Genomic DNA, 16221 nt, shown 5'->3' with positions numbered 1-16221 from the left:
GTAGAATTCATTTTACTTTGCTGAAGCAGCGAAAGGATAATTTTGATACCGTGACTCAAATTCAGAAAATTGAAAGCAACTTCAAAATTTCAGATTTATAAATATAACGATAGTAATTTATTTTTTAACCATCCATGATACAATAATATATTTGAATTTATATGTATGTAGGCCCTATATTTTTATAAACAGCCTAGGCGTGTGTAGGAACACCAACATACATAACAAAAAATAATCTATATGTATATGAAATTTTCCATAAATTTCGCGCGATACAAAAGAGATTATTCCAATAAATTGAAAATCGAAAATATTGCACTTTTTCCTGGCTGAGAGACATAAATAAAGTGCACTTTTATATAGCATATTTACAAAAAATCCATTTTTGCCAAGATATCGATCGATCGATTTACTGATTTTGCATTTTTGTACTTTTATCAAATTTTATTGGCAAAATACATTTTGTTCCAATTAAAAACATTTATGACGTTTTTACGTGCCTATATCTGAAATTGTCACTAGCGCCAAAAATGTATACAAATTTTCTTTCATCGAATTTCAAATTGTCCAAAATAATTTTGCATTCTTATGCGAGTACCGGATGCGTACGGGTTCAACTCCTGATGCGAAAGACATACGTGGCTTCACGATGCAGGTTTCTGTGTCTATTTCAATATCCATACACCTATTTACACTAACTTCTTAACCATGTTCGCAGAATAGCCACACTCAGACGCGGAGAATAGATATTCACTTTGAAATTCACTGTATACAAAATTCAGAATTAAAGTTTAAAGGCACGACGTTTCGAAATCTCTCTACAGATGATCGTCTGGTGGCGATGGGGCTAGTAACAATTCGAAACGTCTTTTGATTTAAATTTTTGATCAATAAAATTCGCTTTTGAATAGTTTATATAGTGGGTTTCAAAACTAATTTCTTAACCGTATACTGAATAGGTTAGACCTACGAGCAATCATAGACGGTGATAGCGTGTGCGATGGTTTTGTTATCAATATGTGGCGTACAGTTTGGCAGACGACACACACTCACACACATACCCCCGAGTATCTTACACAAGTTTATTTCCTTACAGCGTACAAATTACTCACACGACACTGCCAATATCGCTGTCTAATTTACGACACCGGTTTTTAGACTGATATGATAACGACATAACGACTGCTTTACGGCAATCTTTGATTGATATAATAACAGAATAATCCAGCTCTCGGGTGGCTCGGCGAATTTTTCCCCGCCGTTATCAGCCGTATTCAATTTCTTGGCCTATAATTGTGTAATTGATCAAATCACGAAGCGACGAATTGACGTCGGCCTGTAATTATAATTCATAACTTTCGTATTCATAAGATTGCCGACGATGTTCCCAGATGAGCAACCCAGTTATCTAGTCGCGGTGCTAATGAGAAAATGACTCAATCAAAATTCACGGCGACCTCATCACGCGATGATTCTGATATGAATACACGACGGTAGAGTTCTGCTGACAATCTGAGAATACGAATACACGTAGACGAATACACTGATGAAATATCTTATTTTTCGACGATAGATCGATCGGGAAAAAAACGATATTATCGGCTGTTTCAAAAATACCAACGAACTCAAATTCATCTATACAGTAACTATATACAATACGAGGTGTCAGTGCATTTTTCATTTACAATTTTAAATTCGATAGGGAGCCACTTCAACAGGGGCGGATCCAGAGGCCAATTTTGAAGAACTTGTCACAACTTGTCACTAAGCACTTTGATGTGCCAAAAGGGGTTAATTCTGAATAGTTTGTCTGATGTCCAAAAAGGCAAAAGCGTCTAGCGAAAAAGGGAGCTCAAAAAATTTAATGCACTTTTACATATCTCAGTCTCTAAGTCCCCCTGGATCCGCCCTGACTTCGGAATGTAAAAATAGCATGTTTTTATTCCGTTTTGACATTATCCGGTGACTTCCGCGCAGCAGTGCCGCTACCCATATCCAGTGCCATAGCTTCGGCGTGTTCTCTCGCTTTGCGACGCAGATCCGCAACGCTCGACGTACGGGGCTCGGCTACGACAGGGCTGGACGATGACGTCGGCGACAATATGGCCGCCGTGGCGACTGATGAAGATGGCGGACAATGTGCCGGTCTGTTCGCACAACACGCACACATCGCTAAACCTGAAAATTAGATAGGTCCTCCATATATAAATTGTACATCAAATTGTTATTAATTAATTTAAAAGATAAGTTTATAGTCATTATCAAAACTTTATATGTATAATAAAATTCTCCCCATCTTTTTATATTCTTCCATTTAGGCTTAAAAATGATACCGTGTTTCTCCTAATCGGCCGGGTCAGTTTGTAAATCGCAATAAAATTTGTAATCAGTTAATTTCTATCGCTGCCGAATAGTTAGCTTGATCATGACATTTCTGTAAGTAACGTACGGGGTAGATAGGCAGTTGTCCGGTTCAACTTTACACTTTCCGCAGAAAGGAGAAACAAGGTATCAATTTCTTAGCCTTTGCAAAAATTTGCTGATGTTATACGAATATACTGGAATCATAGACACAACGTTCATTGATATCAATTTTCAGATTCTAATCGGAATATTTCTGATGGAATCGATGGATACTTCAATTCATAAATATGTATCGATTTATATGCTTAGAGATACTGTACATACCTTTGAATGCAGGGTGTGAGATATGGTGTTGTAGATGGGGAGGTAGGAACGAGCGAGCGGCGAGGACCGGGTCCATCAGCGTTCTTCTAAAATATACACAAATCATAACACATATTAGGCTCACAAATTGTTTATGTAACTTAACACATATTAGGCTCACAAATTGTTTATGTAACTTATATATAAATTTATTTAAAAAAAATAAATTATATAGATTTAACTGGTATCAATTTCTGTAATGCGAAGATATCGTCCGATTATGCATTATTCTACAACGTAGATGATAGTATACAATAGGCCAAAGGCTAAACTCCTCGAAGGCATGATACGCCTTTAACATTGATCCCACGTAATATCTTGTTACAACGATTTCGTATCTTTTGAAGACAGTTCGCTTGTATTCCAGTTAACAATCGAATATTACTATAATAAGAGAATTTAAGTGTTCTGTTTGAAATACCCGTGGCATCTCCACTAAATATCTCCCAGTCGTGAATTGGAAGTTTCGCCGACAGTGTGACTATATATTTTAGCCTGAAACTATTTTCGAATCTAATTTCGAAAACTTCAGCGCCCACGGGCGCTTTAAACTATATCGTATTACGCGCACTTACCCGTCTAATGGAGAGAAATATCTTGGAATGTGGCTTTTGGCGAATTCTAGAAAGTTTGGCTGCGGCACTGGAGAAATGTGAGGAATACATTGGACGTCTGGTTTCGAGTCTCGATGCGCTGCGTCACGTTCGGTGTTGTTATTCGGTGATTTACGTTCAGGTTCGGGAGTTCTCGGATGTTGAGCGTGATCCGAGATTCCGCTTTCGGCGTGGCCAGGAACGCCAGACGATATTTCGTTGACATCTTCCCTGTCCTCCTTCTCGACGTTGATTGGCTGTTCGTGTTGAATTCGGTCGTCGTCCGCATTTTCTACTTCGACGTCGTCATTTTCGTCTTCGTCGGAAACGTTGATTTCCTGATTCGGGGATGGATTCACATCTCCTTGCCGATGCTGCTGGGCGAAACGTTCGCTTTTTCTCCATTTGGCGCGTCGATTTTGAAACCAAACCTTAAGAGAAATAAACACATATAAATAAAATAGAAGTTACAGGCAAATTTGCTGGCAGAATATGCGACCGAATCGTACCAGTTAAATGATGAATGATATTCAAGCTCCACAATTTTTTTAAAAACATTTTTCATTTTTCGTTTTAACGAGAACCTTCAAGCCAACTATTCGTTTTAACGCCACAGAACGAAAAGCTGGTTTTAACGGTAAGTGTAAAATATATTTAAAAAAATGGTGAAGACCAAGTAGTTTTTTTTTCTCATTTATATGACCCGAATCAGTCACCATAGATATTCGGATTACTGTACTTGAATTATATACTAGTGTAGATATACGTGCAATTTGACAAAATGATAATCAGTTGTCAGGATGGCCGAGCGGTCTAAGGCGCCAGACTCAAGGTTTAATCCTTGTCTGAATACGGGCACTCGAGTGTTCTGGTCCACGAATGTGGGCGTGGGTTCGAATCCCACTTCTGACAAAAAACATTTTTGCTACTTTATTCTTTCATCAGTCGATTTATTTTTGCATCTTTGCTCTGAGGCGCGGTGAGTACGTTTCTATTTTGTTAACTTTGAACTAAAACCGTCGGGAACTTTTGAACACTTCAAAAACTGATGTGGTATCACGCGGAGTGTTATTTATATACAAATGCCCGGCGGTGGACTTTAATTGATCAACAAGAAAATAAAATGTTAGGTGGAAATTTTCCCAACGCGTTTATATCGGTAGCAATTAAATTATCGATAACTTTTTCCAAAATAGAAAAACGAAACATACCCCGAACACGATGTAAAACGAAATTACGACATTTATCGTTTGGTATTTCATTACAACAAACCCCGATGATAATGTCAAGCGTAGTAATTAATATTTGACACCTTTTTGCGAGACGTATATACAATCGATAAGTATGTATAACGCAGCGTCTAAAATAAAGGCCTCGGGTGAAGTTAGAATCGCGGCGAAAAAAGTACCGAAGAAAAGAAAATCGATATAGTTTTCTTTTTGTTATTTCAGTAAATGATTGTACTTCCTCGCGGTGATTCCGTTACGACGACCATTACTCTATAAACATCGTGACAAAACAACTATATATGCATTCTATATTTTTCCAGTGGCGCATCCAGGGGGTGGCTCAGAGGGTCTGTGAACCCCTCACTTGTCGGTAGTATGCCTATTTTGAAAATCGAAGAAGCTAAACGTTTTGACCACTTGCTGACGCTCAATGGCGACTATGTCCTCAGTAACAAATTCGATATTTTGTCTTCTATGAATTATAACTGTTGCTGCTCATTTACAAGTTCTATTAATGCCAGGTTTAGATTTTGTACAAAATAAGAATTTTCATCGTTAACCAAATCTCAATGAAATCGTCTATAAATCAGTAGATGATTCGGAATTTCCGTACAGTTAACTCGATATAATTGAAAGATTTTGAAATGTCCCAATATTGTCTATAGAAAGTGCCAAATTTTCTTCACCTGAACCCTGCCTTTTCAAAAATTCCTGTTTTATCTCCCAACTTTCAAACGCCCCCCAAAATGAAGCCCCGCTATTTCTCGTAGAGACGAATAAGACGGCCGATGTAAGATCGAAAACACTACTACGCCCGATAAACTACGAAAACTAATGACTAAATTCGTCTTACACTTCCAATGCCGCCAACTACCTGATACCCGATGAAACTCGGTTGTTGGGGGGCCAGGTAACAAGGACTTCGGTATCAGAATCGATGGAATATAGCATGACATTTCATCTCATTTGCGGCGCGCACAATAAGCAAAATACTCGATCTTGGCCTTTCACTCATTTAGTTCGGTTCATTAATTAATCAGCTGAATTGATTGAATGTAGTTCTTTATACGATTGATTTTCTCGCTTCAACTAGACTGAATAATTCTTTCTTCGCGTCGCGTTAATCATTGCGAATTAATTGCTCCCTATGTATATCGACCCTATATATCCGGAGTATATGTTTATACAACAACGCGGATGATTATGAAAAAAAGAAATCACCGACGTCGACCCCTGTTTGCTGTAACGATCTCTAATTAGGTATCGGAATACTGTGAGCCCCGTCGCCGAATCTCCGATAATTTCGTATCGCAGCGTGCTATTGTTTATTCGCTCCTATAATGAACAGTTAGTTTTCGCTTTATAGTATTGACGAACATAATTAATGATAACCTGTAGCGTATGATTTCAAAGGCATCTCCGCGGGAGATATCTTTTCAGTCCGGGCGGCAGACATTGCTCTCAAAATATGAAGAAGTTGAAAAGCGGAGCAAATTTCTGTGTAGGATTAACTTCTCTTTCGTTCTACATCATATCATATCATATCATATCATATCATATCATATCATATCATATCATATCATATCATATCATATCATATCATATCATATCATATCATATCATATCATATCATATCATATCATATCATATCATATCATATCATATCATATCATATCATATCATATCATATCATATCATATCATATCATATCATAGCATATCATATCATATCATATCATATCATATCATATCATATCATATAAAGATATCCCGAATCTCTTCGATGGGATAGGGATATCTAATTCGCAGAGTTGTCCACATTGTATGTTATCATGGATTACTGGTTCCACGTTAGTTAAAAAAAACTGAGATTATGGGTATATATGTATATATCACACGTATCGGGCCTATTTACCAACTAAAACTTGTTTTCTTTTAAGCAGAAATCCGAACCATCGTGAATCTGTTCGGGTGTTTGAAAGATGGCATCTTGCTTTATAGCTACTGAACTGATTCGTACTAATGATCGTCGGCGGACGTTCTTGACTCGTGCCCCCGCGGGAAAGTCACACCAGCTGGCGTTATACCGCGTTAAATCGCGCGCACTCGAAGGCGCCGAGTATTAGCCTGCACGAGCCTGCGCGGACCGCTTTCGCGCGCCTCTTACCGCGTAATTACAACGTGAAAAATCGTCTGCATCTCGACGACGAATTAACAGCAGACGACCGCACATGCTCGTCTTTAATCATCTTGTTAACTAGTAATTTCATTGCGAGTCGAAACGTGAAAGTAATGCGGAGAGAGGGAGAGAGAGACAGGACCCGACCCGATGCGATAGGCCTTCCAGCTAAACTCAGCCCGACGTGACAAAAATCACACTTTCATTGTGCGAGTAACAACAGGGGGGCAAATTATAAAATTATACGTCGTCGACCGTCGATTAGTGTATAAAACTAATAATTCTCAAATAATGAGCACCGGGAAAAATATGGCCACCGGCTGCTTGTGCATGTGACGTAGTACGTCTGAGATCCTTTCTCTGACTGATTTGATTTTCATTCACTCATTTATATTTCAACTCGGATTGAAGAACAAATATAGATCTCGCAAATAAGATGTATTGATATAAAAGTATTGCCCAGGGTTTTATCTAAAATATTTCTGAAATGAAAAACGCGCGTCAGAAATATCAAATTAAACTTACTTGAACTCTCGCTTCAGTGAGATTGATGCGCAGTGCGAGGTCCTCGCGCGTAAACACATCCGGGTAGTGTGTTTGTGCGAAGGCTTTTTCTAATTCTTCCAACTGTGCAAAAAACCGATAAAATGTCGATTATTTTGTGAAGGAATTAAGTATATATTTCGGTCATGTGCCCACATTAAAAAAAAGATTAATTATAGAAAAAAAGAAAGTGCTTGGGAGGAAATTATGAATGCTTCCAAAGAGGCATGTTTGTAAAGTTATGAAATTCATACATATTTGTATCGTGGATGTCATCTTGAGCTCCAAGTCCAAACATTTTTCGTGTGATATTCTTATAAGTTCTGGCAAATATTTTGCCAAGAATCATTTGGGATTGAAAACGAATCGCAGTTCAGGGGACAATAATCATTTTCTTGATTTTTTGAAATCTTTGAAAATATCTATACATTCATTTGGCGAAGAGTTTTGTATTTACCTGCTGTAATGTAAACGTCGTACGGTTTCGGCGTTGTTTTCGTCTTGCGAACGATTCGTCGTGTAGGTCACCGTGGTGTATGTTAAAACTAGAATCTGAAAGTTAAAAAAAACATGAAATTTCGTTACAACCGAGGCGCAGAACTTGTTTCCTTCGAATCCCTCCCCATATCAAAGGCAAAAGATGATTCCTTGTACCCCTAATCGGCTGGAGGGTCATTTGGGCGACCATACTTGCTAAGCCTCGCGTATATGCAATACGGCAAATAGTAACAAATCACCTAATAGTTATTAAGTGATGCATTCCCTCATCATATTCATGTAAATGATACTTAAATGAATCCCCATTTGTCTCCTTTTTATGTCTAATAGAAAATACGCGAAAAGGTATTAAATTATGTATTATTTCGTCGAATTCATGGGTCGGAATATATCAACATATTTTGGCAATGTCGAGTGAAATTCTCGAATCCAACGTGTTAAAATCACTTAAAAGCTCCATACGTGGAACGATTTTCAAAATTCTAATCGGCTTTGATTCGTCTATATATATTTATTATGCATTTCATTCGATTAAATCCGCGTCGGGGCTCATTCGAAAATGCTAAATGGTCGCGGTAGAGATTTGCAAAACGACAGGTGTACTAATACTAATCCATAACGAGCATTTTTTCGCATAGTCATTATCCGAATATAATCCCAGAGTTATTACCCGCGTATTTAGCCCAACCCCGAATTTAAATAACATTAGAATATCAGTTAACAAAACAACCATTTTGTTATGTTAATAGTAGTCTGAATTGCATGTACCAGACGATCTTGACGGCGCGTTCCTTTTTTAAATATTTCATAGATATTGAAATACCTTTTCTAGGATAGATCATAAATAAATTTCAGTTAAAATGCAACTTATTATCGTGGCCAATATACGAAATACGTATAGGAAAATATAGAAATTCATTAGCCATCATATCTATTGATTTATATTCAGAAAAAAATTCATTATCAAACCAGCGGGTAGATAGATTGTAACGAATTAATATTCCCGTATGAAAAAGGCGGACAAAATTGTAGCATATTCCTATCCTTCCTGCTGGCGCATCGATTTTAGGATCTCAATTCGATTACATAATTGAGCTATTGTATGGCTATAGCTCGAGATTACCGCGTCGAAAACCTGCAGTTGAAATGTCTATGTAGACGCGACAATTTTCACAATTTCGAAATATAGATATCGAAACGCTTTTGAAGTAACGACACGACCCGACGCGAAATCGTTTCATGTGCGCGAAAATTGATGTCATTATCTCCTCCGTGCGAATATATGATAATTTTGCCGATGTAAACGACGAATGCGATAGAGTGGCGCATTAGACGGTGTGCATTTTGCGCGATGTTTAACTCGTCAAAAAATTACGCGTCGTTTTTAGGAGGCGTCAAACAGATGATGATATGGTTGTTACGCGTTGGTTGTCTTTATAATCTTGTAGTCGTGTATAAAAGGTTCTTTCACGCCGTAAAAACCGTTACAGTAATGTTTATATATATATATATATATATATATATATATATATATATATATATATATATATATATATATATATATATATATATATATATATATATATATATATATATATATATATATATATATATATATATATATATATATATATATATATATATATATATATATATATATATATATATATATATATATATATATATATATATATATATATATATATATATATATATATATATATATATATATATATATATATATATATATATATATATATATATATATATATACATAGATAGCTAGTGTGCATTATTTAAGGAGTTCTGTATGAGTCGATGTGCACTACGTACGTCGAGGATGTGCACTACGTCATCAATGCATCGGGCTAGACTTAAAGTTGCCGGTCAATTCAATTCTATTATCGATGTATTCACATCCGAAATAACTTTATTGGTCCTTTATATCAGTGGCGATAATAATATTATATCGACAATATTAAGCAATATACGTGTTATTTTTTTAAGTATCAATAGACTTTCAAGTAGGTTTTTTCTTCCAAAGTTCGTAGTACTAAAAATGCATTGTCCCATGCAATGATATATAGATTTACATAAGTTCCATCAAATTTTCTTATTACTTTTCATTTCAGCTTAGTTCGGGTATCAAATCCACGCAACGCGATTTAACTTTCGGTTTTTGGTAAATTTTCAACAATTTAACACCATAGCGTCTCAGGTGAATTAGGAAAAAAACCAAAACCTAATCTTCGACACTTTTATAGGATTGGTTGATGTTGAAACAGACATACACGCATTAGCATTATTCTAATCAAGGAAATTCCTTCAATATATTAGGTACCTCACCTGACATATGAGCTGATGAGTGCAGTCGACCTAGGTGCATGTATTGCTGTTGTCCTGCTGCCGATAATGCTAGGGGCATGCCAACTGTGAATAGAAAGTGAAAAAACAATCTATAATTGACGCAAATAACAATCATAACTTCTAAACTGATTTGTATGTTTCATTATATTTTCGGTGATAGATAATCTTTGTCTGGAGGATAATTTTTATCCCAGTTAAAACGCCTTCAGCGCCTCACATCGCCGTGTATAACGCCATTGACGGTTGAACGTTAAATTGGCCATGAGTGTTACAATCTAATTAAACTGAACTCGTTCGCGGCAACATCTCTGAATTACACGCGCCGAAACGTGACAAAATCGGCTTCGGAAAAAAACGTGTGTACAAGGAATACAGCAGAACAGGCTGCGGGTGTCAGTCGATTGTGTGATATCAATCGGTAGAAAGAAACGAGGTTACCTATCTAACCATGGACTACGAAAGCATTCTTTGTTCCCGACTCGTCTGATGATGATCCATGATCTAACTACGTAATTTATGCATTTCTGTATATAGAATTATGAAACTTTTCATCCGTTCTTGTCGTCATTTCAATTTATCTTTGTGATATCTAGCACTGACAAGACCATGATATATATACCGGGCATTGTAAACAGAAGAATTTGCCAGTTGAGTTTAAGTGCATGGGCGGATCCGGGAACCACTGTTGAGGGTAGGACAAGTTATTAAAAAGAGCACAATCCACGACAAGTGAGGGGGACTAGGCATCCTCCCAAGAAAATTCACTGCATTGAGATGCAGTTCCAGGCAATAAAGACGAAATCCAGAAAAATGATGTGCCTTTTTGTTGAAAATTATCTGCCTCGTCTTGTAAAAATGTACCATTTCCTACTGTTTTGGGATTGATAGGGACTAAATGTAGAAATGAAAAAGGGCACGAAATTTTCGCGACGGTAAGTAGTACGTGGGCCTGCGGTGCTATATTCTAATCCGCGCCTGGAGTAATACACTATAGTTTAATAAAACAGATAAGGACTAGGTGATTCTTACGACCCATGGGTAAACCTAATCATAACATTCAGTCGAGCCTTCTATTCTAAAGACTTTTTTTTATGTTTCATGACTAACGAAATTTCCAAAATGGCCGTCACTTTCAGCAATTAGTGACGTGTGTATTGAATTTACATTTGCCAACCGCCGCAAATCCGATTTATTTGCATGTATACATTTTTGAACAGCTAGTAAACGCTATGTTTAAATCATAACAGTTATTTTGAATAATCTGCGAAAATCGAGTGAAATCTGAATGTGACATATGAGAGAAAAAACAGGTGCATTGTATTCGATTTATGACAGTTATATCGAGGGTTTATTTTTCCATGCATTTTTTCCTAATAATCGGATGCGTTCGGTTTTTTGGTGTTCATTAAGCATTTATATACAAAGCACCAACATTTTCATACTTAGTTTACATAGGCAGTTAGAAAGATTGATGTTAAAATGATGGCCCGAAATCGACGGATCCATTTTTTCTTCGAAAAAAAACGACGATAATTTTGGTAACGAATGCAAGTCTGAGATTTCTCAGTTTTTGCATCCGTTTTGTTCAAATTACTTGAAAATACGCATGCGGCGGACACACGTGCTCACGGGCCATCACGTGCCATGTATTACTACGCTGCACGACCTTCAACAATAGACGCGTCCCGGATCAGACGACTAATCACGCGTCTATCCAGAATTGGTGAAGTTAATCAAATCAACTAATTAGAAAACATTGAACTATGAAATACCCGGTACCAAAGGCGCTAATGCGAATAAAATGCGGATAATTGTGTTACGGAGTCAAGTTGATTAGGAAACGGCAGTTAATACGTGACGGGAACGCTGCAAAAACGTCAATTACGCAAAAGATCAATAGAATGCAGCGTTTCCAGCGTTAAGGGTGACTGCCTGTACCAAATCAGATCCGTAAGAAGTTGGACCGGGATGCCGGTGACGAGCCTCACTACACTCAGACACTAAACATATATGGAAACGTGGTGAAATCAAATACAAGCTGATATATATAATTCGTTAAGTTCACCTCAAAAAAATGTAGCTGACTCATTCTGTAGAAACAAACATGGCGTTTCATTTTTTTTGACGCCACCAAAACCGCTACAATAATCTTTGTAAACATTGACTACGCGTTATTTAAGGGGTTCTGTGTGAGTCGATGAGCAATACGTGCATCATCAATATGGGCGTTTCAAAATTGCAATTCTAAATTTTGGCGTTCATAGAACTTTCAAGTTAGCTTTCTCGTTATGTAAATACGTGAAGTGTTCACGACTCAATGCTTATCTCAAGACGATGTTTAGTTTGGAACATCCTTCTTATAGATGGCTTCACAAAATTGAACTTCGCTACATCGCTGAGTATACACTGTATATTTGAGTTATTTCGAGTCGCACAAAGTTGCTAAAGTTAATTCGGTGAAATTTTATTAGCTTGTCCGTTATGTTCGGGATGAACGCCGGACTTTAATTAATTTTCGTGGTCTCGGGAATTCAATTATTAGCACGCTTTGACAATATCGCCGCCTATTGCGTAACATTTAACGCATTAAGTCACGTGATCGCTAACCTACGCATGTACACATGTGAACGTTAATCTCGTCCGGTGAGAATTCGTAATCTCGTCCCGACGAGACTCGGCACTCGCGCGCACCTGCTGTAAAGTTTTGTACCCGTTAATAATTAGATAATTCCGCGACTGAATGGTAGAAAATCGATACGCGGTGACGTTCATGCACACTATTGTTTATGTTCTTATCCCCGACGTTGTAAGGGGACGTTCTCGTCTGCGATTTAAAACCTATGGAGACATATTTTAGTCGGCTTAGAGACTTTTAGTGCGACGTAATTTAATCAAACGAAAGCACCCGATACCACCGGCACAGAAGAGGCAAAGACATTATAAAAAAGTTTGAAATTTCGTCATATCGATCAGAGGCTATATGGCTTTATTAAATATGACACGTAGATCGTGTTCATCTATAATTCAATGCAGTGACAGAAACTAGAGGGCTTAGTATTTAAGGGAATTTTTAGAGATGGGGTTGCAGTGAAGGGCTTATAATGCTATTATCGGTAAGACCTCGACCGACACGGGAGCTGGCTGGATATAAGCAATGCGCCGTGTAATATGAAAAGCCGTTTTACGCACTAAGAACGGAAAACAGAGCTATTCTCAACTGGCTACTTGAATAACGAGGAAGAACAAATTTTACACGAATTGAATTCTGAAAGTATTTCCTGGGTTTTCGTGCTAACCTAAAAACTTGAAAAAAGAATCGTTCTAAAGTCGAAGCACTGCGTCATCGCATATCAAAAGTACCGAACTTACGATTCAGTGTTTGAAATAGTGTCTCGGTACGAATTCGTGATTTTGTTTTCACTATTTTACTTTTTCAATTTATTTCATCTCTCCTCCTCGCATTCCTTTGCTAGATCGAATCGATTCGTATTACTTTACGACATCGAGTATCGAACGCACAGTCCACGCGAGATTGCCGTCGGCCACCTTAAAAGAACAACAAAGAACTGCATCGTTTGTGTGTGGGTCTTACCTACCCAGGAAAAACGCAACTACAGACAACAAATCAAAAACTTATATATATGTGTGTTTTCCAGGGAGATAGTATATAGTACGCCCCGATAATATCCAGGTTCAGTAATACACGTTAGTGCGCGTGTCTAAATACCGAAGGGCGATTTCAAACCCGATCCAAAATCGATCCACATCATCGACTGAAATAGAAGACCAGTTAAACAAAAACTGTCAACCCACAATTATTCAACGTCTGATATCTACGCGTTACACAAAATTACAGGGCGCGCACACGCTAACAATTTTCCCATTTTGATCTGATTTCGTTCGAACGTTATACAGTTTAAACAAAAGAGATAAAGACAACGAATATACGCGCGTATAGAGAATTTGGCGGCGTGGTGCTCAGGTGTAGCGTAGATCGGGACACTCCCATTTTAATCTCAGCGGGAAACCAACAAAAAAACATTCAAGCCATCACCGTTTAATTCATCATATATATGAATATGCAATTTAACCATGTATAATTCATCGTAATTTGTATTTGACCACGTTCTGATCCCTTTGTGCCACATCGAAAAACGCAGATGGTTCGGCGACTATTAATTTATACCGACATTCTCATTTACATTTTGCGTTTTATTCTCGAGTCAAATAGTTATCTACGAATGAATGATTTTTCACGGCGCGCTGTGAGAATGTTATGAAATGTTTTTTTTTTAAGTATATATCCCACACTTTCATTTTCTTCATTCATACATGATATTGCGCTATCTCTAGTCTCCCAAGACGTAAATCGATCAGGATTGCCTGTGATCTACCAGCGCTCAAATTTATACAAAAAACAGGTACAAAATACTAATTATGTATACGGATTAAACGAGTATTTGAGCCCTCAGCTGGTTGTGGCACGCTCACCCCTATCACAAAATATCAATGACATTGTTCATATGTTTATGACGCTCATCTTCCATATTTTTCGTTTTCACTTTGAATGCAGCAGTCGCACCTTTTTGCGCGTACGGCAGTCACCTTTTTGAACCAAATTGGCATGAATATATATGATAATATGTTACTTACATGGAGACGTTGGACAAGGAAAGGTCAGTCCCTCCAATCCTAGCCGAGAATGCAGGGCGGGCGGACATCCGTGAAAACAATGAAACATCGTTCAAAATGATTCCTACAAAATACAGAGTTTGAAAACAGTATAATTTGAATTTGAACACGTATTACTGTTTTCATCTATCGTCGATAATCAAACGATCATATCTTGACGTTCTGAACTGGGATTACATATTGTATCTGAAATGCATGTCGAAGAATCATTAATCTCGCCGATTGTGTATACAAACAATTTAATTAGATCAAATACGCGAGTTCACTTATGAATAACCTGAAATTTAATTACCGCGTATGAAAAGCTATCTTAAGATTTTCGATTCATTCAGTCTTAATACGGATAGAATTACATGCTTCCCAACGCAAGAAATATTTTTTTCGAGTGAGTTTAGGGTATTCGAAAACGTTGGAAGTTAATTATAGATATCAGAAAAAACACATAAAGACTCTCTGCGAAATTTTGCTATCATTAGAGGGAAATACAAGCGATTCGTTATATCCATTAATACTTTAATTAACGAAAACGTAATCATTCTTAATAAGTATTCAATACTCAACTAGCATACTATATCAACACTTTATCCATATATATATAAGCATCGAAAATCTTTACCGTTGCAAAAAGTAGTTGTTTAGTTTGAGCAATCATAAGCGAAACTCGTGATAACCGTATTTCAGAAAAAATGCTTTTGAACGTAAAGAGAAATAGTAATACGTTACACAAGAAATACACGAAATAGGTGAGATTCGTATCGCGATAATAAAATTGAAAATTGAAATCAACATGAAAAGGTTAGCGAAATCATCATATATCTATTAAACATACTTACGAATATTCGTACGGAATGAAATTTGGCGACTGGTTTGATAAACGGTAAATATCTGAGTGTGTATCCGTCAGAGAAGCTGCGGGATGCGAGAATGGCCCGTTCGCCGAGCGCATCATCCATCGCTAGACGCGCATTGTATCTGTCAACCGATAATCGACCAATCAGCGCGCAGCTAGTCGTAATCATTTGCTACACCTCCCCAGGGTGTTTATAAACTTGTCACATGTTGGCGATGTCACTAACGACTGATGCCGCCGCGCGTCGTGCGTCTATTGTGTGTGTTATTCAGTTTTTTCTACGATCGTGTGCCGATACGTGCACAGACCGCCTGGTACCAAATATCTTCTAAATATCTGTTAATGTATCAAATCGAAATTTGATCGCCGTATCGTTTAACACGTCCGAGCGTCGTGCTACGAGCCCTCGGAGAAAACGGTTAGGATTGGCACTCCCCATAATCGGCGACGGATAATTCGGGAGGTTTTAGATATTTGAATACACTTACTGATAATAATGATAATAATGATACTTCATTTACGATTCAAATTACGATAAGAAGTA

General features: G+C 37.4%; 1 protein-coding gene and 1 non-coding gene across 3 annotated transcripts; one reads left to right on the top strand and one right to left on the bottom strand.

Annotated features, from left to right (window-relative positions):
* Nucleotides 1–207: 207 nt before the first annotated feature.
* On the bottom strand, nt 208–15793 carry LOC141903926 (uncharacterized). Of its 2 annotated transcripts, XM_074792313.1 has the most exons (8): nt 15661–15793; nt 14789–14891; nt 10115–10198; nt 7728–7822; nt 7253–7354; nt 3303–3751; nt 2689–2774; nt 208–2178 (listed from the first exon to the last, which is right to left on the bottom strand). In XM_074792313.1, exons 2-8 carry the CDS (start codon nt 14874–14876, stop codon nt 1940–1942), a joined length of 1143 nt encoding a protein of 380 aa, XP_074648414.1. In that variant the 5' UTR covers nt 14877–14891; nt 15661–15793; the 3' UTR covers nt 208–1939. The 2 variants fall into 2 exon arrangements, with proteins under 2 accessions (XP_074648414.1, XP_074648415.1); XM_074792314.1 differs by lacking the exon at nt 10115–10198.
* On the top strand, nt 4115–4232 carry Trnal-caa (transfer RNA leucine (anticodon CAA)). Its single transcript has 2 exons — nt 4115–4152; nt 4187–4232. It is a non-coding gene; the product is annotated as a tRNA-Leu (tRNA).
* Nucleotides 15794–16221: the final 428 nt, after the last annotated feature.

This window comes from Tubulanus polymorphus, chromosome 4 (genome assembly GCF_964204645.1).
Source record: "Tubulanus polymorphus chromosome 4, tnTubPoly1.2, whole genome shotgun sequence".
Taxonomy (NCBI): Eukaryota; Metazoa; Nemertea; class Palaeonemertea; order Tubulaniformes; family Tubulanidae; genus Tubulanus; species Tubulanus polymorphus.
Note: the sequence above shows the minus strand (reverse complement) of the source record. Positions and strands in the feature narration are given on the sequence as shown.

Excerpts from the sequence above, each read along its gene's own strand:
- LOC141903926 (XM_074792313.1), bottom strand. The coding sequence starts at position 14,876 with ATGTTTCATTGTTTTCACGGATGTCCGCCCGCCCTGCATTCTCGGCTA. Across the intron at positions 7,823-10,114 it reads CTCATCAGCTCATATGTCAG|ATTCTAGTTTTAACATACAC; the intron begins GTGAGGTACCTA and ends TTTAACTTTCAG. Across the intron at positions 2,179-2,688 it reads CTCACACCCTGCATTCAAAG|GTTTAGCGATGTGTGCGTGT; the intron begins GTATGTACAGTA and ends TCTAATTTTCAG.